At 38.1% G+C, this 18,424-nt stretch overlaps 6 protein-coding genes and 1 non-coding gene across 7 annotated transcripts; 5 read left to right on the forward strand and 2 right to left on the reverse strand.

The window, feature by feature from the left end:
- The first annotated feature begins 9 nt into the window (after positions 1–9).
- On the forward strand, positions 10–2,810 carry LOC9300436 (probable folate-biopterin transporter 4). Its single transcript, XM_021016137.1, has 7 exons — positions 10–385; positions 791–918; positions 1,024–1,245; positions 1,341–1,784; positions 1,866–2,063; positions 2,159–2,296; positions 2,376–2,810. The coding sequence occupies exons 1-7, from the start codon at positions 305–307 to the stop codon at positions 2,638–2,640; spliced, it is 1,476 nt and encodes a 491-aa protein (XP_020871796.1). The 5' UTR covers positions 10–304; the 3' UTR covers positions 2,641–2,810.
- A 274-nt stretch (positions 2,811–3,084) lies between these two features.
- TRNAM-CAU lies at positions 3,085–3,156 on the reverse strand. Its single transcript has one exon. It is a non-coding gene; the product is annotated as a tRNA-Met (tRNA).
- Positions 3,157–4,711: 1,555 nt separating this feature from the next.
- Positions 4,712–7,452, forward strand: LOC9300437. The gene is made up of 7 exons (XM_002864315.2): positions 4,712–5,078; positions 5,392–5,532; positions 5,623–5,988; positions 6,078–6,323; positions 6,416–6,508; positions 6,765–6,965; positions 7,052–7,452. Exons 1-7 carry the CDS (start codon positions 4,752–4,754, stop codon positions 7,265–7,267), a joined length of 1,590 nt encoding a protein of 529 aa, XP_002864361.1. The 5' UTR covers positions 4,712–4,751; the 3' UTR covers positions 7,268–7,452.
- A 32-nt stretch (positions 7,453–7,484) lies between these two features.
- LOC9300438 lies at positions 7,485–8,874 on the forward strand. Its single transcript, XM_002864316.2, has one exon. The coding sequence runs from the start codon at positions 7,580–7,582 to the stop codon at positions 8,786–8,788; it is 1,209 nt and encodes a 402-aa protein (XP_002864362.1). The 5' UTR covers positions 7,485–7,579; the 3' UTR covers positions 8,789–8,874.
- A 76-nt stretch (positions 8,875–8,950) lies between these two features.
- On the forward strand, positions 8,951–10,704 carry LOC9300439 (CRS2-associated factor 2, mitochondrial). The gene is made up of 5 exons (XM_002864317.2): positions 8,951–9,522; positions 9,693–9,820; positions 9,924–10,149; positions 10,234–10,361; positions 10,451–10,704. The coding sequence occupies exons 1-5, from the start codon at positions 9,036–9,038 to the stop codon at positions 10,568–10,570; spliced, it is 1,089 nt and encodes a 362-aa protein (XP_002864363.1). The 5' UTR covers positions 8,951–9,035; the 3' UTR covers positions 10,571–10,704.
- A 348-nt stretch (positions 10,705–11,052) lies between these two features.
- Positions 11,053–14,051, forward strand: LOC9300440 (polyadenylate-binding protein RBP45A). The gene is made up of 7 exons (XM_021016032.1): positions 11,053–11,378; positions 11,521–11,989; positions 13,011–13,069; positions 13,158–13,288; positions 13,382–13,475; positions 13,587–13,745; positions 13,836–14,051. The coding sequence occupies exons 1-7, from the start codon at positions 11,112–11,114 to the stop codon at positions 13,836–13,838; spliced, it is 1,182 nt and encodes a 393-aa protein (XP_020871691.1). The 5' UTR covers positions 11,053–11,111; the 3' UTR covers positions 13,839–14,051.
- Positions 14,052–15,025: 974 nt separating this feature from the next.
- On the reverse strand, positions 15,026–18,369 carry LOC9300441 (DEAD-box ATP-dependent RNA helicase 32). The gene is made up of 8 exons (XM_021016029.1): positions 17,857–18,369; positions 17,488–17,763; positions 16,914–17,237; positions 16,603–16,794; positions 16,368–16,523; positions 15,873–16,285; positions 15,627–15,778; positions 15,026–15,513 (listed from the first exon to the last, which is right to left on the reverse strand). Exons 1-8 carry the CDS (start codon positions 18,238–18,240, stop codon positions 15,185–15,187), a joined length of 2,226 nt encoding a protein of 741 aa, XP_020871688.1. The 5' UTR covers positions 18,241–18,369; the 3' UTR covers positions 15,026–15,184.
- Between the last annotated feature and the right edge of the window lie 55 nt (positions 18,370–18,424).

The following is an 18,424-nucleotide window of genomic DNA, read 5'->3' on the forward strand; positions in this document are numbered from 1 at the left end:
TGACGGGGGAGGTAAAAAACAGTTAATGTTGAATGGGTCCTACAGATGACGTGTCTAAATATTATAGGATCAACAACGTGTCTCAAGCTTTTTGTTGGAGTAAAAGACGAAAATATCCCTATCGTCATTCTTTGCGTCAGTCAACTGAAAAATTGAATTTTTGTTCTAGACGAGGAAGGAAGCCATAACTCTGGGAAATCAAAAATCGTTATAAGAAGAAACAGAGAGATTGCGACGGGGACAAAATTCTGATGAACCGGAGAATCTAAGAAACGTGTTTTGTCTAATTTCTTGCGATTATAAGATGATACATTGGTTGAAGCAGCTGCGATCGGCGTTTGGCGTCGCGTTTCTGTGGCTCGTTTGTCTCATTTACTTCACTCAGGTTTGCTTTGGATTTTCTCTTAGAGTTTTGGCAAATTCATATGTAAATGGCGATTCTCGCGTTGAGCCGAAACAGAAATGGTGATTGATTCTCGTTGCTGATTTTTTGATTAAGCAGAGAACGCATTTTTCACGTTGTCGTTGTATTTACGCTAAATCGTGATTAATATCGTGAATCAAATGCGATTAGAGATTCAAAAAAACTTGTGATTTTGAGATGTTTTTAAATTTGAAACGTTATTGGATCAATTTTATCGCGTTTTCCTCTGTTTTCGTGTGTTTTGAGACGATCACCATACATTTGTTGAGATCGGTTTGGTTAATTTCATGTTATTTGGTGATTAATTATGTAGAAACTTAGGATTAGCTATAACTAAATTGATTTTGGTGATCTTGGCGTATATAGGGATTTAGATCGTTCGTGTGGACAGCAGTTTCTTACCAGCTCAAAGACAGGCTGCAATTATCACCATCAGCTTCTCAGTTTGTCTTTTCGGTGGCCTTTTTTCCATGGAGCATAAAACCATTATATGGGTATGAATCTTCATGAGTACTGATGATCAATGTATTGATTCAAGCTAAATTGGCAGTGATAGTAGGAGCTTTGTAATAATGACATGTTTTTTTTGGTTTTGGTAGAATCGTATCAGATTGTATACCCATTGGAGGGAAAAAGAGGACGCCGTATTTGGTGTTATCGACTGTGCTCTCTCTTGTGCCATGGCTCTTTCTTGGTCTAGATTCAACCTCGCGAAGTTCAAGTCTTTATCTGATGATTTTCTTGACTGTACAAAATCTGGGATCAGCCATGGCTGATGTTGTGATAGATGCCATGATAGCTGAAGCAGTAAGACTTGAAAAGTAAGATTTTATGTTCTTTGGTTTTGGATCCGCACTTAGATCATAGTTTAATGCACTTTGTTCATTAGTTGAGTTGTTCTTTCATTGTTTATTAGGGCCTCGTTTGCTGGAGATCTTCAGTCTGTCTCATGGTTTGCAATGGCTGTGGGTGGAGTATGCGGTAGTTTATTAGGAGGCTATGCATTATCCAACTTGAAGATAGAAACAATATTCCTCCTTTTCACGGTACTACCGACGCTACAATTACTATCATGTGCTCTGGTTGAAGAAATTCCTGCTAACAATGAACCATTGCCTGAGTTGTTGGATTCGAACGAGTTTGAAGAGAAAAGCAAGTTGAGCAGTGATAACTATCGAGATACGAATAAGTCTAGTACAAGAAGAAGGAAGGGGCAGAAGAAAGGTAAGAAAGGAGCTTCCAATGGAAAGTCTGAGAAACAGAAGAAGCAATCAAAGTCTTTAGCTTCACAGTGGTTCCAGTCACTGAAAGCAGCCACTTTTGGTTTGGGCCGTGCGTTCAAGCAACCAATCATTTTGAGGTAATGCACGCTTTCTTAAATAGTCACATTTGAAATTTCGTTGAAGTGTTGCTTTCTCATTTACTTTCGCTGGTTGTCCAGACCAATGGCGTGGTTTTTCATTGCGCATATCACTGTGCCAAATCTCTCTACGGTCATGTTCTATTACCAAACCGAGGTCTTGCAATTGGACGCTGCTTTCCTAGGAACTGCCCGTGTTGTTGGTTGGTTAGGTCTCATGTTTGGAACCTTTATCTACAATCGCTATCTGCAAGATATGACTCTACGCAAGTCTCTCTTGTAAGTCTAAATATTTCCCACGCACACATCAAGACTTGGTTGCATCTGATTACTTCGTTCTTTAAGTGATTCTAATGAACAAAACATCATCGCAGGTTTGCTCACATCGGGCTGTCTATAACGATACTCCTCGATATGGTTCTAGTATCAAGAGAAAATGTGGGCTACGGAGTTTCAGACAAGACAATGGTGCTCTTCGGATCAGCTCTAGGTGATGCCATCAATCAACTCAAGTAAGTGGCTTTGCCTTATTTATTTTCTCTGGAACATTTCTTCCAAGAATTGTAACTCAAAATTCATGCTTTGTCGCAGATTCATGCCGTTCCTGATCTTGTCTGGTCGTCTATGTCCACCTGGGATCGAAGGAACACTCTTTGCGCTGTTTATGTCGATAAACAACCTAGGAAACACAGTTGGATCGTTCATGGGAGCAGGATTGGCTTCACTTCTAGGAATATCATCAGGGTCATTTGAGAATATGTTTATGGGCTTAGCCATTCAAGTGTTTTGCACTTACATACCTGTTTTGTTTCTTTTCTTAATTCCAAAAGAAGCTACAGGAGTATCAGCATCATAGAGCAGAGAGAGAGCAAAGCTAGTTTGTCATAGAAAAAGTTTTAGATCAGAGTTTTTGGATTCTATTTTTTTGGCAGTTTTTAACTTTCTTAAAGGCTTGGAATTGGCACATTATACAGAGTGGAGACTTGTTATATACTAATACTAAAAAATATACAGCCTCATTTTTTTCTTGTCAATCTTACTTAATCCAAAGATGCATAATAACATTTACCCTTTTTTTTTGGTTGGAACTAAAACAGATTTTAAATTTTGTTGAAGTATGGTCGTGTTTCATCATATAGGCTAATCTCATACAAAGTCATACCAGGTTTGTTTTTTTTCTTTCCAAAATAAGCTAAACTGGTACAACGATCAATTTTCAACTTACGTAATTAGATGGTTATTAATTGGGCTTTTTGAAGTTGGACTCACATGGAAAAGCAAAAAAAAAAAACCAAAAGTTTATCAGAGCCAGGTTTCGATCCTGGGACCTGTGGGTTATGGGCCCACCACGCTTCCGCTGCGCCACTCTGATTTATTTGTTATTCATCATACATATAACATAATTAAATCAACTATCTATGATATGGAGATTGTCCGACGGGTATCGCGCGGAGAACAAAAATGCCGAAGATAAAAAAGATGAGACGACGACCAGGAACCGGAAGATTACGTTGAAGTTTGCACGCTAAAAAGGTTTCATAATGGAAATGGATGCTTGATCAGTTTACAGAAGCTATGCAACCATCTTCGTCAGAGAAGAAAAAAAGATCGTGAAGCTGTGACTAAGAAATCCACATTTTAGAACTAAAAGAAATGTTAACTTTTATGCTTATGTAGAGAGTCTCATGAGATTTAAAAGTTTCTTGCGTTTCAAGGTAAAGCTAGGGGTGGGCATTTCAAATTTCGGTTTGGTTCGGAATATGTTATACCAAATTAGAACTTGAATTATATAACTTGATTCGGTTAAGCGAAAGTGTAGTGCATAAGTGATTGAAACCTACGAAGTTTCTAATTTGCCATGATGTCGGACCATGTACATAACGTTGAAGATTTGATTTTTGTTGCTTTGAAAATAAGATTTTTTTTGTTTTTTTTTTTAGTTATAAAATTTTGGGTGGAAGAAACGGCGACGTATCTTTTAAATTTGCACGCCATTGAAACATACTTCAAGTATGTACACGTTAGATCATTGATGACGCAACGTAATTAGATGATGACATTGGGATTAAGGAATTGAAAATAAAATAAAAACGAACATGACGAAAAATTTCTGTTAATTTCGTATGTTGTGGTGTACGCTAAATTATCTATCGTGAATCCGTGTATAATGTGATGTACTTGTATAGATCATGTAATTATCGTTGATTGTCGAATTTACACAATATTAAAATATTTGGATGATGTGATCTTACTTTTGTTACCATGTTTTGGCTGATAATCTATCTCTATTTAAACAAAAAATTTGAGATCAAATCTAAACTATTTTCATAATCGTTGCAAAATCTTTTCAAAAATGGTAACAAAGTATTTGTGTCCAACCGTAGAGAAATCAAAAAGACAAAAAAATCAATCCACTATCCATCAGATCTCCAAACATTTTTTAAAAAAGTTACTTAAAATGTTTATGTTAATTGATCGGGTTAAAAAGAATAAAGATATTTTTTTCCTTCCGGATTCTAAGCTTTCTGAGATAAATTTCCTAGTTAGAAAATTTGTGAATTTTGGATTATATTTTAACAAAATACGTCAGAATAAATCACTCAATTATTCAAACACAATAGCGATGTATAGAACAACATAATTATACATTAAGTAATATATATGGCTCTGAATACATATCAATTTCCTGTTGATTTAAAATATGCTAAAAGCAGAATGAAATTGTTTTAATAAATTACATACAAGATTATATAAAAAAAATCTGCACCTAGTTAATGTATAATTTTGTTGATAATTAGGATATAAGCATCCCTCGACCGTATAAATTAATAGTAGATTTAATTTCAAAATAATTAAACTTGCCACTTTGATACGGAAGTTATTTTCCTTTTTTTTTCTTTTCTGTTTTATTTTTCTTAATATAAATAAATTTGATTAAATATCGTGGAGAGTCCCAGAACCGGAAACATGGCGTCTTCATCATCCTCATCGTCTTCTTCGCTTTCCTCAATTCTCTCCATCGTCGTACTGATTCTAATTGTATCAACCGCTGAATCAGTGAAATCACCGTTTCATCCTCGCGATTTGCTTCCGCATTTGCCCAGACAAGTCTCATGGCCGATTCTCAACTCTCTTTACGGCGCTGCCGATCTGCTTCCTACTTTCATCGGAACAGCGAGATCTGGGAACGATTCCGTTGACTGGAAAGGGGCTTGTTTCTATGATAACACCGCTTGGTTAGAGTTTCATAACAAGTCTGGTAGCGAGTTTGGTGGAGGCACTCTTCACATTAAGGTGAAAATTAAAAATTGAAGTCAAAATCGAATTTTGTTCCTTTGTCAACTATGATCGCTCTGTTACTTATTGAGTGATAATGGGAGATTTTGGTATATGGGCACTCTTCAATTTTGACTTTTGAAACTTCTATTGTTGACCGTTAGTTAAGTCTAGAAGTTTTGGGATCCTGGAAATTAGGAAAAAGATTTCGAATTGTATCTGATCTTCTTCTCTAGTGTGTATTCTTAGAAGATGCTTCCTAATTCTTACTCAAGTTTGGATTTTAAGTTGTATCCTAAGTTTGATTATGTTGTTGGTGTTGTTTATGAAGGCGGATAAGGCGCATAGTTGGACGTGTATGGATCTTTATGTATTTGCAACTCCATATCGTGTGACATGGACTTGGTACTTCATTTCACGACAGCATACTGTGGAATTTCCGGAGTGGGATGGCAGAGCTGAGTATGAATATGTAAGTTGTTGTTATCTTTTGTTAGAATTATGTAAGGATTTAATATCTATGACTTTTGTTTTATGTGTGTTTGGCTACTTATTGGATCAGGTTAAGAACCAAGGAGTTTCGATATTCCTTATGCACGCAGGGATGTTAGGAACACTTCAAGCACTGTGGGATGTTTTTCCTCTCTTTACCAATACTGGTTGGGGGGAGAGCTCTAATCTTGCGTTTCTCGAGAAGCATATGGGAGCTAATTTTGAACCTCGTCCTGAACCATGGGTTACAAATGTTACAACTGATCAAATCCAGTCTGGTGATCTCTTAGCTATTTCAAAGATCCGTGGGCGGTGGGGTGGTTTTGAGACCCTTGAGAAATGGGTGAGTGGGGCATATGCTGGTCATTCCGCTGTATGCTTGAGAGACTCTGAAGGGAAACTTTGGGTTGGTGAGTCAGGAAATGAAAACGATAAGGTAACAACAACACTTCAAAGTTCTGCCCTAACGTTAAGTTTTAACTACAGCAAGACTTTTTTGATGAAGGTTTTTTTTTCTTGTCATAGGGAGAGGATGTAATAGCAATCTTACCATGGGAGGAGTGGTGGGCATTTGAACAAACAAAGGATGACTCGAATCCTCAGATAGCATTGCTACCTTTGCATCCCAATGTTCGTGCTAAATTCGACGTTGCTGCTGCTTGGAAATATGCTCGCAGCATGGAGGGTAAACCATATGGTTATCACAACTTGATTTTTAGTTGGATTGATACCGTTAGTGAAAACTACCCGCCCCCTCTAGATGCCCATATTGTAGGTTTTTTTTCTTATTTCTCACAATTTTTGGTCTTGATGATTGAATACACTTTCAGATTGTATTAAATTTGAGCTTCTCTTTCTTTCAGGTTGCATCTTTCATGACTGTTTGGAGCCAAATGCAGCCTGAGTATGCTGCTAACATGTGGAATGAAGCCTTGAACAAGCGACTGGGAACAGAGGTATTAAAATTTGTATCTTTGTTTCTATATACTTTTCGTACTTCTTAATCACCCTAATTTCTTAACATCTTCATGATTTTTTGATGATTTTTTTTATTTAGTAATTATCCTCGTTAGTGATGGTCTTAATATCTGATTCTGTAATATTTTATCTTTGATTTCTGTATATGATCTACATATTTCCCTGCTTCTATAATTTGACTCTATTCGTTGTCCCAATTTTTTCTCTTCTTCTCTAACATAGTCTAAATTGCAGGGTCTTGATCTTTCTGATGTACTGGTCGAAGTAGAGAAGCGTGGATCCTCATTTGACAAACTACTGGCAGTACCTGAACAAGACGATTGGATATACAGCGATGGTAAATCAACCTCATGCATCGCTTTCATTCTCGAATTGTACAAAGAAGCTGGCTTGTTCGGTCCACTTGCTAATTCTATTCAAGTCACGGAATTCACGGTAAGAATCAGTACACAGTCTCTGTTTCCCTTCCTGCACGCAACCTCTTGTGACCATTTTCTTTTTTATATTTTTTCAATCTGCAGATCAAAGATGCTTACATGCTCAACTTTTTCGAGAACAATGCAAGTCGTCTTCCTACATGGTGCAATGCCAATGACAATGTGAAGCTTCCTTACTGTCAGATACTTGGGAAGTACAGAATGGAACTTCCTGGTTACAATACTATGGAACCATACTCGCACATGAATGAACAATGTCCTACTCTGCCTCCAAAGTACAACAGACCAGATAACTGCTAGAATACAACTCTTATCTCTTCCTCAGATGTCTGAATTTTAGGAAAAAAAGTTAAATGTAATACAGTTGAAAATTCAACAATTACTTGATCTGTTTGTATATATATCATTCAGGTTTGTAGCAGCTGCTCATCATGTAACTGTTTGGATATTTATACACACAAATAGAAAATTTAAAGTTTTATCTTTTGGACGTCTTGAACATAGTCATCTTCCGGTTTAGTTTGGTTTATCTGGATTGAACCGGTGTTGTTTAATTCGCATCATCGTCGTACAGAGAAAGTAGTAGCAAAGCTTGAAGCTTTCGATTTCTAAATGTGCGGTATGTCGTTATCAGGACAGATGATGGGCCATGTCGTGGCCCGAACTCAGATGATCTTGTCTCGAAGTAACTTCGCCGATTGTATACGGTGTCAGGGGGTGAGAGTTTCCAAAACCCTAACAATGGGGACTAAGCGGCGACCCACTTGCCCTTCTTGCGATAAACCTAGCCAGCTCTGCCTCTGCAAGAAGATGCGATCTCCATGTTTCGATAATCAGGTGAGTGTTACTATTCTTCAGCACAGTCTCGAGAGAAAACACGCACTTAATTCAACTCGAATCGCTAGATTAGGGCTTAAGAATGTTGGTGTGACTACTGTTTTCGATGTACATGATGAGGCAGAGTTCGTAATCAGGGTCATTGGATCGGGTTGCAGCAAGATTGGCACGAATCAGTCAGATTTTGATTATAGGCTAGAGAATGTTGCTTCTTTGGAGCTTGATGAGAGCTTTAAGTTAGGTATTAATGGAAATGTGGAGAACTTAGAATCTGAGAAGAATGTGGTGCTTGTTGCTCATAGAAGCTTGAAAATTGCTGAAAGTTTGAAGCTTTCTCAACATTCGGGTGAAATGTCTTGTCGGGATTTGCGGGTTACAGATAAGATAGGTTCTTGTGAAGAAAGTAGATCAGAAGATTTGATAAGAATCTGTATGAAGAAACAAGGTGTCATCAGCAATGTCTCACACTCTTTGATGCTTGAAACCAGTGTGGAGGATTCTAGTTTTGATCATATATTGGGTTCTCCTGCCGCCATGGATGTCTTGGCGAAAGGGTTTGTTGTAACAAAGTTCTCAGAAGGGAAGCGAGAATTTGAACTTGAGGTTCCTCCTGGATCAGCACTATTGTTCCCGAGCGAAAAATCGGTGAAGATCAATGATCTTAAAGAGAAAGAAGAGTTGCAGGTAAGGAATCTGCTTGTTCTTGATGGGACATGGTCAAAGGCAAGAAGAATATACCTTGAGAATCCATGGCTAAAGCTTTTACGTTGCCATGTGAAGCTAGAAATGGAAGGTACAAGTATATACAAAGAAGTTCGAAGGCAGCCAAGAGCGGGATGTTTATCGACAATAGAGAGTATTGTATACACGATGAAGGAGATCGGTGAAGATCCCGAAGGTTTAGATAATATGTTGAATGTCTTTGAATCCATGGTTGAAGATCAAAGAAGATGTAAAGATGAGAACTTTGAAAAGATTATCTGAAAGACAAAATGACTTTGCTGTTGTAACATGTAAGCTGAATGAATCAGATTCTTCAATTTTGATAAATTATGCGAAGTTGGAGTCGTTTTTGGCAATTTATTATATTTGGGGATGAACAAGAAAATTTCATAGTTCTGGGCTAATATGTAAATTATAGGAAATATAAGTTTTGTTGAGTTAAAACTTTTGTTGTCTTCAAAATTAACCCTACGAATTTGAACTCAGAGAGTGTTTGTTTCGTCTCCGAATGCTTTCAATACGCAGAAGCTTATTGACTCTAGCCAAAGAGCAAAAAGATTTGTTTTTGTTGTTGTGTAATCTCCGAGCTCGATTTGTATCTACAGATAACTATGATCCACCATTTTCGCCTCTCTCAAAACCCACTAAACCTCCAAAAGAGAAGAAGAAGACGAAGAAGAAGCAAGATCAGTCGTCGGAGCTGAAGATTCCGATGATTTCAGACCTTCCTTTCGATTTTAGGTATTCGTATTCAGAAACCAACCCGGAAATTGAACCAATTGGATTCCGTGAACCGAAACGGTTTTCTCCTTTTGGACCGGGTCGATTGGACCGGAAATGGACCGGTACTTCCGCACTAGTTTCGCCGGAGATTGATCAGAGTCAATGGGTGGAGGAGAGAGCAAGAGTTCTCGGCGAGCCTTTGACAGAGGAAGAAGTTACAGAGCTTGTTGAACGGTATCGGCATAGTGATTGTTCACGACAGATTAATCTCGGTACAATTTTGAATCTTTTTGCCTAAAATGTTTAGCTTTGAAATTAGTTTTCTTGTTCAAATCGAACCATCTTCAAAGTTAAGAACTTTCTTCATCGTTTCTTTGAAAGTTGAAACATTGAGTAACTAACTTATGTGATTGGTCTCTTCTAAACTTTGTGGTGTTATCAGGGAAAGGTGGTGTGACTCACAATATGATAGATGATATTCACAACCATTGGAAGAAAGCTGAGGCAGTGAGGATTAAATGCTTGGGAGTACCAACTCTTGACATGGACAACATATGTTTCCACCTCGAGGTGTCTGTTATTAGATCTCAAGAACACGGCTCTCTTCTTCTTTTGGTTGATCTAATTTTCGTAAGTATTCATCCTGATCTTACTATACTTGTGTTCTTGACAGGAAAAATCTGGTGGAAAGATTGTATACAGACACATAAACATTCTAGTTTTGTACCGGGGAAGGAATTATGATCCGAAGAGTCGTCCCATTATACCACTCATGTTATGGAAGCCTTATCCACCGATATACCCAAGACTTGTAAAGAATGTCGCCGATGGATTAACATTTGAAGAGACCAAAGAGATGAGAAATCGCGGGATTCATTCTCCTGCCTTAATGAAACTTAGTAAGTAGTACATTCGTCGCAAAGTTCTTGGTCATTTTTCTGGTTTTCCTCAGTTTTCATTGGCTTATTTGTATTGTGATACAGCTAGGAATGGTGTCTATGTTAATGTCGTGGGAAGAGTGAGGGAGGAGTTTGAAACAGAAGAGATTGTGAGACTAGATTGCACTCATGTTGGGATGAGTGACTGCAAACGAATCGGTGTGAAACTAAAGGTATAATAAACTCTAAATGGATTGCTTGTCTTATCTTCTCTGTCAGATTCTGTAGGAGATTGATCTTGATGGTGTGATCAAAATTGTAGGATTTGGTTCCATGTGTTCCCATATTGTTCAAAGATGAGCAAATCATACTCTGGAGAGGGAAGAGGAATGGTGAAGAAGAGCTTTTTTCACTCTGCGAAAACTTTAATCCGGAACAATGATCATGTGATCTTGGTTGATTTGTATATTGCATTACAAAATAGGGAAGGATCCAAATTATGTATTTTCGAAAAATAACTATGAGTTTCGGTTTGATTTAGCTCATAATTTGATTTCGGTTTGATTTAGCTCATAATTAGATTTCTAGAGTAATCAATCTACTTTTCTTTTTGTCATCTTACCTTCGAACACTAACCATGTTCAATTACTCAAATCGCCGGTTCAAAACCAAACCGGTCAATAGTATTTAAAACAGCTAATGGGCTGAGGTAGGGCTGGACTTTTAAACCGAACCGAAATTTCAAAATATCTGAATGGATACTAAATTTTAAAACCGAAAGAACCGAAAACCGAATGGATCCAACCGATAACCGAACGGATAACCGAAAGCTCAGGCCTAATAAAAGTTCTAAGAGTGGGCTTAAAAAAAGCCCAGAACTGTATCGTCATAACTATAATAAAGTAAGCGAGACATTTAAGGAGCTTTATTTTCATTTCTCTTCCCCGTAGCGAAATTTTAGGTTTTTTTATTCCGTCGTAGTGATGCAGCACCCACCGTCAAACGCCGCCGGAGCAGGACAGATACCATCGGGACAGCAACAGTTGTGGATAATGATGCAACAGCAGCAACAGCAGCAGCAGCAGCAGCAGCAGCAGCAGCAGAGGCAGTCTGCGGCGTTACTAGGTCAACAGCAGTACGGTGTTGGATCTCAGAATCCAGGATCCGAGGTCAAATCGTTGTGGATCGGAGACTTGCAGCAATGGATGGACGAGAACTACATCATGAGCGTCTTTAATCAGTCTGGCGAGGTAATTTACTTCACTGAGATTATGAAAATCCTGGGAAATAGTTTTGAAATTCGAGAAGAACAGAGTCGTGTTTTTACTAGTTATAGTCTTTTGCTTATCATGTAGAAGATTAAAAAGTATTGTTCTTTGTTTGTGGTTTCAGGCTCAATCAGCTAAAGTCATTCGTAATAAGCTGACGGGACAATCTGAAGGTTATGGATTCATTGAGTTTATCAACCATTCTGTAGCTGAGCGGGTTTTGCAGACTTACAATGGTGCTCAAATGCCGAGCACTGAACAGACGTTTAGGCTCAACTGGGCTCAGGCTGGGGCTGGAGAGAAACGACACCAGACTGAAGGGCCTGACCATACGATTTTCGTAGGCGACTTGGCACCTGAGGTGACTGATTACATGCTCTCGGACACATTCAAGAATGTGTATGGGTCTGTCAAGGGGGCTAAAGTTGTGGTTGACAGGACCACTGGAAGGTCCAAGGGTTATGGGTTTGTCAGGTTTGCGGACGAAAATGAGCAGATGCGTGCCATGACCGAAATGAATGGTCAATACTGCTCGACCAGGCCTATGCGTATTGGTCCAGCTGCCAATAAGAATGCTCTTCCGATGCAACCAGGTATGTTTTATATGTAGGAATGGTGTGCATTGAGTATGTTGAATGGTGTATGAAGTTTGTTTGTGTTTGTTTAACCTTCGATGTTGAGCATTATAATTGAGTGTCTTTTTTGCTTGCTGTATTTCTTTCTGATCAGTGATGTTTCTTCTTTCAATTAGTTCTCAAAGATTAAGAGTTCTTATCTGCTCCTTTTCCTTTCGGTTTTGGACTTTCTGCACAATGAATTTTGATATAGTAAAGCATCCAAAAACTTATAAAAATCAGCTCATGTTGTCTTAAAGCAGGAGAACAAGTGGCTCTCTTTGGGGGAGCCTGGAACTGATTTCAGCTGAAAATGATACCACTTTAATGCGTGGCCTCATTTAGGTCAGTTGGTTATGTTATCAGAAGAAGTTACATATAAGTGGCTGTTATTAGCCTACAGTTTCAAATTACTTTCAAGTTCCTTACTTATCACTTAGACGTATTTTATTTTTGAGCCTTTTAACTTCAAATTCATTCTTTTTATATTCCGTAGCTCATTTTCCCAGTATTTTATTTTGACCTCTACCTTAAAGTTAAATACTTCTCTAAGCAAACTGTTGCACGTATATTTCCGTCTTTTCATAATAGTTTTCCTCTCTAGATTTATACTATTAAACTTTGGCCAAATCAGTGTCCTACAAGTTGATTACTAGGAACTTCTAATATTGAAGAAATTTGGATGTAGGGTGAAGAGTTTCCTTTCATTATTCTATGCCTGAGTGTTACGTTCCACATGCACTTACTGTTTGATATCTACGCTCAACGATTTGTTATCAATAATCAACTGAATTCAGATTTTTGCACTGTATGTTATTTTGTTTCTTTGCTGGTATGGTATCTTCTTAGGTGTTGATGTGAATGATTTTTGCAAAACTTGTTTGAGTGAACGTCTGTTGTTCTGCAATTTAGTTTTAGTTTCTCACCATGTCGAGTGGGTTTTATGCAGTATTGATAGAACTTTCCATCTCTCTTAAGTTCACCCATCTGTTATTTGCAGCTATGTATCAAAACACTCAAGGAGGAAATGCTGGCGATAGCGATCCAAATAACACAACAGTACGTAGTTAGTTTTCTTTTGTTTTTCCCCAAAACCTTTAGTCTGATGTTTTTGATAGACTGCAAGTGTAATGCGTTCTACTTTCAGATTTTTGTTGGAGGTCTGGATGCTAATGTTACAGACGATGAATTAAAGTCAATTTTTGGTCAATTTGGGGAACTTCTTCATGTTAAAATTCCGCCAGGAAAACGTTGTGGATTCGTTCAATATGCCAACAGGTATAAAACATCATATCAACCATCCACTGTGAATAGAAAAACCCGAAGCATTCTTTTCTTGCTTACTTCATTATTCTCTTTGTTGTGCTTCAGGGCGACTGCAGAGCATGCACTTTCGGTACTGAATGGAACACAATTAGGTGGACAAAGCATCCGTCTTTCGTGGGGACGTAGTCCAAACAAGCAGGTTAGTTTGTTACCTGTTTTTACCTTTCTTCCACAGTTTGTCAAATCTATACCTTTAAAACTTGAGAGTGATATTATGAGCAGAATGATTACCTAAACTTCATGTTCACAGCCTGATCAAGCGCAATGGAACGGTGGTGGATACTATGGATACCCTCCACAGCCACAGGGCGGCTATGAACCATATGGTTATGCAGCTCAACCTAATCAGGATCCTAATGCGTACTATGGCGGTTACACTGGCTATGGCAACTATCAGCAGCAACGTCAGGTAACTCAATTACACTGACAAACAACAATATTTTTCTTAAGATTTACAACATGTGAATATGTTCTTACCTATCTTGTTTTTCCAATGCAGTGAAACATCAACATCAGCTTTTTCTACCAATGTCTTGGAACAAAAGATGTGTCATTAAGTCTTTTTAGGACTTTTAGATTTTAAGAGTGCTCTCTTTTTACTAGATGTGAGTTTTATTTTGCAAATGAGTATCTTGGATTTGCTATGAACAAATTGTTGGATGAATGTTGAAACTTTATTCTGTTGTTTTTTTTATAAAAATAATTATCCAAAATTAATCGGATTTATGTCAAAATTAATAGTATATAGTCTGATAGAAAATCTAACATAAAAGCTTATATGATTACTGCCAGAAGTGTATTTGGTAATTTACGAAATAAAAAGTAAAGTTCTTCGCTTAATAAACAAAAAAAGCTAAAATGTAAATCCTTTTCCTCACTCTCAAATTTTTCAGAGGAGGAAAGCTTCTTTCGCTTTTATTTCAGATCAATCGGATCTGAAATTGTTTGTTTTTGGTTCCAATCAATTGCTAGATTTTCAATTCTGGCGTTGATTCGGTTTGGGTGTCCCTCTTTTGGGCTTCGCTTCCCCTGTTGGGGCTTTGGTTTTCTTCTCACGGACCGGTGGCTCTTTTAGCACCGTTGCCGTCTATGTTTGCTCGGTCGTCTCATCTCCGGCCACGCCTCTGTCAGAAACAAACTCAAGCTTGGAATGGATCCGACGAAAAACGAAGACAGCTTCGTATGGTGTTTCGGATTCGTACCGGTTTGGTGACAACAAGCCTATGTTTGGTGAACTTAATTTTTTGAAGATAAAAAGCTTTTTGTAGAAGATGAAGATGAAGATGAATAAGATTTGCATTAAGTGGAGTCAAATTCTCATCAAAGCTTAAATGGAGATTTCGCCTTAATTTGTTTGGGTGAAGAATGAGATCTATCGCAAGTTTTGCGTAAGTTTTCCGGCGATTCCGGTCGGGATTGAAGTTTCCTGGCGTTACAACATTCTGCCGTGATCCTCGACTCCCATCTCTTCGACTTCCCACGTGTCATCCAACCTGTTTCGCATGTGCCACGTGTTCTCTGTGCTAGACACTAGACACCACTTTTTCTTCAATTAAAGGTTTACTTATCTGGGCTTTTAGGCTTTTCTTTTGTTTTAGTTTATTTTAGTGTGTTTGTAAAATATTGGCTTGTATCACTTGGCTTGTATCACTTGGCTTTTGTATTATAAATAAAATACACTTGTGACAAAAAAAAAAAAAAATCCTTTTCCTCACAAGTAGACGGTAAACAAACGTGCAAAATTCCAAAGGTGGAAACGAATCACAAAATTTTCCACAGAATTGATATAAACTACACAAATTCTCGGTGCACAAAGGAATAAACTTTAAAATGTCTATTGAGATCTTATCATTGCGTTATAAATTTGAGAGCCATTTCTTCAAGCTGAGCTACGGAAAGAGAATCTGTGTTGATTTTTCCTTCATTTTCTTCATTGTCAGAGACGATCTTCTTTGCTCTTTTGCGGTTTCTTCCTGTTTCTTCTTCTGATGATCCAGAACCATCATGGCCTTCTTCTTCTTCTTCTTCTTCTTCTTCATCCTCCATGGCTCCTCTCTTCCTCTTAATCTTCTGTTTCATTCTCTTTTCTCTCCTCTTTTCCCTCTCTACTTTCTTGTCCTCAGCATCAGCTTTCCTCATTTCCGCTCCCACTTTCTTATAGAAATCCTTCCTTTTCTCTGCAAAATTCAACAACCAATTTACACATGCTTTGTAAAAACTGATTCATTGCTAGTTTGTGTGAACAGAATAATAGGGATTTTGATGTAACTTGAAGTTCATGTTCCTCTACCTTCATCAAGGGCTACTTCAGTCCCTGCTGTAGCAGCTACACTTGCTAAGGGAGCCAAGGAATTGCCTTCCTCATCAAGCACAACCCTCGACCCAAATGGTCTGTGTAGATTGATCTTCAGCTTCTTGTTTTTCAAAACCCGAGTTCCTTGCCTGAAAATTCAAAGGAATTTTATAAACATATATAAGCATGAATAGACTGGATCGAATGAATGAAAAAATAGTTAATGGAATGTGAAAACCATACATGGGAACTTCTTCTTCCTTGGTTGATTTTTCTACTTCTTTGCCCTCTCCACGTGGCTTGAGAGCAAAATCTTCTTCCTCTAAATCTTCACCAAGAAGATCTTTTTTTACAACCAGAGGTGCTTCATATTCCTGTGCATTCTCAGGCTCCATAGCGATAGAACTCTCAAAGACCCCTTTTTTCTTCGTTTTAAGGTTTGTAAATCGGATTCTGGGAGTCATTGGCAGACCAAGTGAAGCAGAAAAGTTTTCAATCGACAGCTTTGACACATCAAAAATCTCTTTATCTCTTCTTTTGTGGATGGACCTCAAATATGTGATGAAGGCTCTCTGAGCAACACCTTGAAGATCTGGATACTTGACTAACAAAGCAGCCAAAAGCCTAGAAACCTCCTGCAACTTTTGGTTGTTTGCCTGTGTGAACAATTTTTTTTTTAAGTCAAATGTTTTCAACCATAGTCGAGACTAAAAGAAAATTGAGAACGGGATCTACTACCTTGATGAGTTTTACAGGCACTTTAGCTTCTTGTAATTTCTCAATCATTTTTTCCTCCGAAGGTGTCAGAAAGAGGAGCGACTTCCCTTGAGTATAGAAACGAGCTGTACGCCCAACTCGGTGAATATAAGAAGCTACATCTTCAGGACAATCCACCTATAAAATAAATACGATGACATCACACTTCAACCCTACAAGATCAAAGAGTATTGTAATTCTGAATGTGGATTCATACCTGAACAACCCAGTCCACAGCCTTATCAAAATCAAGACCTCTGGCAAGAACATCGGTACAGAACAGAACTGATTGTCTCTCAATGAACTGAGAGTATACTCCCATCCTTTTCTCCTGACTCATTTTTCCATGAAGGCTCTTCAAAGGTATTCCAGGCCGGAGCTTGTTGAATGCTTCATGAACAAATTTGACCTGCCCAAAATAGTGATCCGTTTATCAATCTCAAGATAGAAAAAAGTAGCAGAATAAAAGTGGAACAAACTATCTCCATGTTGATTATTCAAAGAGGAAGAGAGGTAAAATAATCTAACCTGTTTCTTGGTGGAGAGAAAAACAAGAATCCTGGAATTAAGGTGAGTTTTGATGAAGCTCCATAACATGTCTAATTTCTTTTCAACTGGGACAATCATCACAGTCTGCATCAAGGAAGCTGGAGTAGCTGTAGGCGCCTCTTCATGTACACTAATGTACTCAGGATCTCTCAAACTGAGTCTTGCTAAATCCTTGACTTTCTTAGTTTGGGTTGCAGAGAAAAGCAAAGTTTGTCTGTGCTTAGGCAACTGTGAGATTATAGGATCCAACTGCCCCTTGAATGCAGAATCAAGGACACGGTCGGCCTCATCTAAAATCAGAATCTGCAACAAAAGAGAACACATATTATGCATCTCAAATCAATAAGACTAAAGAAATTCGGCACACAGAAACATAGACGGAGACAGGGGATACCCATGGTACATTCTAATGTTCATAAACGTGTAGGAGAAAAAGGTAACTGCTACCTACTAACCTATTTTTTTCCTTAATATCCGCACAATGATTATAGATAGAGTTAAAACACAAAATGCCCAAATATTCTGTTTGGGGTAGTGAAAACATGATCAATACCTGAAGATGTGAACATTCGAAGTTTGGAGTCTCATCCATATGCTGCAGAAGCCTACCAGGAGCACATACCAAAATATTCATCTCATTAACTCGCTCCTTCTCAACATCAACTCCTTCACGACCACCAATTAAGAGCCCCGCACTGAACTTATGAAACTTTCCTACTTTATTCAAAACGCTGAAAGTTTGAGCTGCCAATTCCCTTGTTGGAGATATAATTATGCATCCCACTCCATCTTCAGGACTCCATCTCTCCCTATGTAACTTCTCCAGAATCTAAAAACACACAACAATCCATTAACATCTATCAAAAACCAAACATGATCAAGAGAAAAAGCTACACAGAGCAATAAACTCTATCGACTTTACCGGAATAACAAAAGCTAGAGTTTTGCCAGAGCCAGTTCTAGCAGCACCGAGAATATCTCTTCCACATAAAGCATGAGGAATAGCAGCGCTCTGAACATCAGTCATGTCAACGTATTTCGCATCTTTCAATCCTCTTTTGGTTTTATCCGATATCGGTAACTGAGCAAACTTCCTTACACCTGCGTACCGCGAGAAAACGGTGCCGTTTTTGCCGTCTTCGAACTTTCCGATCTTCGAATCTTTAGGAAGAGGACGTAATGAAAGTGGATTGGATCCTGAATCCGGTTTTTGTGATTCGATCCACTGGTTCAGAAGATTTATTTCTTCGACTTCGTTGAGACGAATCTGCTTCCGCATTCCCTTGGTCTTCTTAAGTTTTACCATCTTGACACGAACACGAAATTAGAGCTCCGGAGATAGAAAAGCTTACGACTTGAGATGCTAGAATTGGCAGGAGAGAATATATAAATTAGGGTTTTAAGAATTGGTAGATTCACAAGAAGAAGACGATGAAGCAGCCAATTGAAGGGTTTAACGATGACGATGTTTTTTCTTTATTACCACAAAA

Source organism: Arabidopsis lyrata (assembly GCF_000004255.2).
Source record: "Arabidopsis lyrata subsp. lyrata unplaced genomic scaffold ARALYscaffold_8, whole genome shotgun sequence".
NCBI classification, from domain to species: domain Eukaryota; kingdom Viridiplantae; phylum Streptophyta; class Magnoliopsida; order Brassicales; family Brassicaceae; genus Arabidopsis; species Arabidopsis lyrata.

What these genes read in the sequence shown, in the direction of transcription:
- LOC9300436 (XM_021016137.1), top strand. Translation starts at nt 305, where the DNA reads ATGATACATTGGTTGAAGCAGCTGCGATCGGCGTTTGGCGTCGCGTTT. An exon ending in GTCTCATTTACTTCACTCAG is followed by an intron (nt 386 to 790) that starts GTTTGCTTTGGA and finishes TGGCGTATATAG; the next exon opens with GGATTTAGATCGTTCGTGTG. An exon ending in ACTCTACGCAAGTCTCTCTT is followed by an intron (nt 2,064 to 2,158) that starts GTAAGTCTAAAT and finishes ACATCATCGCAG; the next exon opens with GTTTGCTCACATCGGGCTGT.
- LOC9300437 (XM_002864315.2), top strand. Translation starts at nt 4,752, where the DNA reads ATGGCGTCTTCATCATCCTCATCGTCTTCTTCGCTTTCCTCAATTCTC. An exon ending in GCAGAGCTGAGTATGAATAT is followed by an intron (nt 5,533 to 5,622) that starts GTAAGTTGTTGT and finishes TTATTGGATCAG; the next exon opens with GTTAAGAACCAAGGAGTTTC. An exon ending in CCCCTCTAGATGCCCATATT is followed by an intron (nt 6,324 to 6,415) that starts GTAGGTTTTTTT and finishes TCTTTCTTTCAG; the next exon opens with GTTGCATCTTTCATGACTGT.
- LOC9300438 (XM_002864316.2), top strand. Translation starts at nt 7,580, where the DNA reads ATGTGCGGTATGTCGTTATCAGGACAGATGATGGGCCATGTCGTGGCC.
- LOC9300439 (XM_002864317.2), top strand. Translation starts at nt 9,036, where the DNA reads ATGCTTTCAATACGCAGAAGCTTATTGACTCTAGCCAAAGAGCAAAAA. An exon ending in ACATATGTTTCCACCTCGAG is followed by an intron (nt 9,821 to 9,923) that starts GTGTCTGTTATT and finishes TGTTCTTGACAG; the next exon opens with GAAAAATCTGGTGGAAAGAT. An exon ending in TCCTGCCTTAATGAAACTTA is followed by an intron (nt 10,150 to 10,233) that starts GTAAGTAGTACA and finishes ATTGTGATACAG; the next exon opens with CTAGGAATGGTGTCTATGTT.
- LOC9300440 (XM_021016032.1), top strand. Translation starts at nt 11,112, where the DNA reads ATGCAGCACCCACCGTCAAACGCCGCCGGAGCAGGACAGATACCATCG. An exon ending in TGCTCTTCCGATGCAACCAG is followed by an intron (nt 11,990 to 13,010) that starts GTATGTTTTATA and finishes TGTTATTTGCAG; the next exon opens with CTATGTATCAAAACACTCAA. An exon ending in TTCGTTCAATATGCCAACAG is followed by an intron (nt 13,289 to 13,381) that starts GTATAAAACATC and finishes GTTGTGCTTCAG; the next exon opens with GGCGACTGCAGAGCATGCAC.
- LOC9300441 (XM_021016029.1), bottom strand. Translation starts at nt 18,240, where the DNA reads ATGGTAAAACTTAAGAAGACCAAGGGAATGCGGAAGCAGATTCGTCTC. An exon ending in TCGAATGTTCACATCTTCAG is followed by an intron (nt 17,238 to 17,487) that starts GTATTGATCATG and finishes CTTTTGTTGCAG; the next exon opens with ATTCTGATTTTAGATGAGGC. An exon ending in TGCCTGTAAAACTCATCAAG is followed by an intron (nt 16,286 to 16,367) that starts GTAGTAGATCCC and finishes TTGTTCACACAG; the next exon opens with GCAAACAACCAAAAGTTGCA.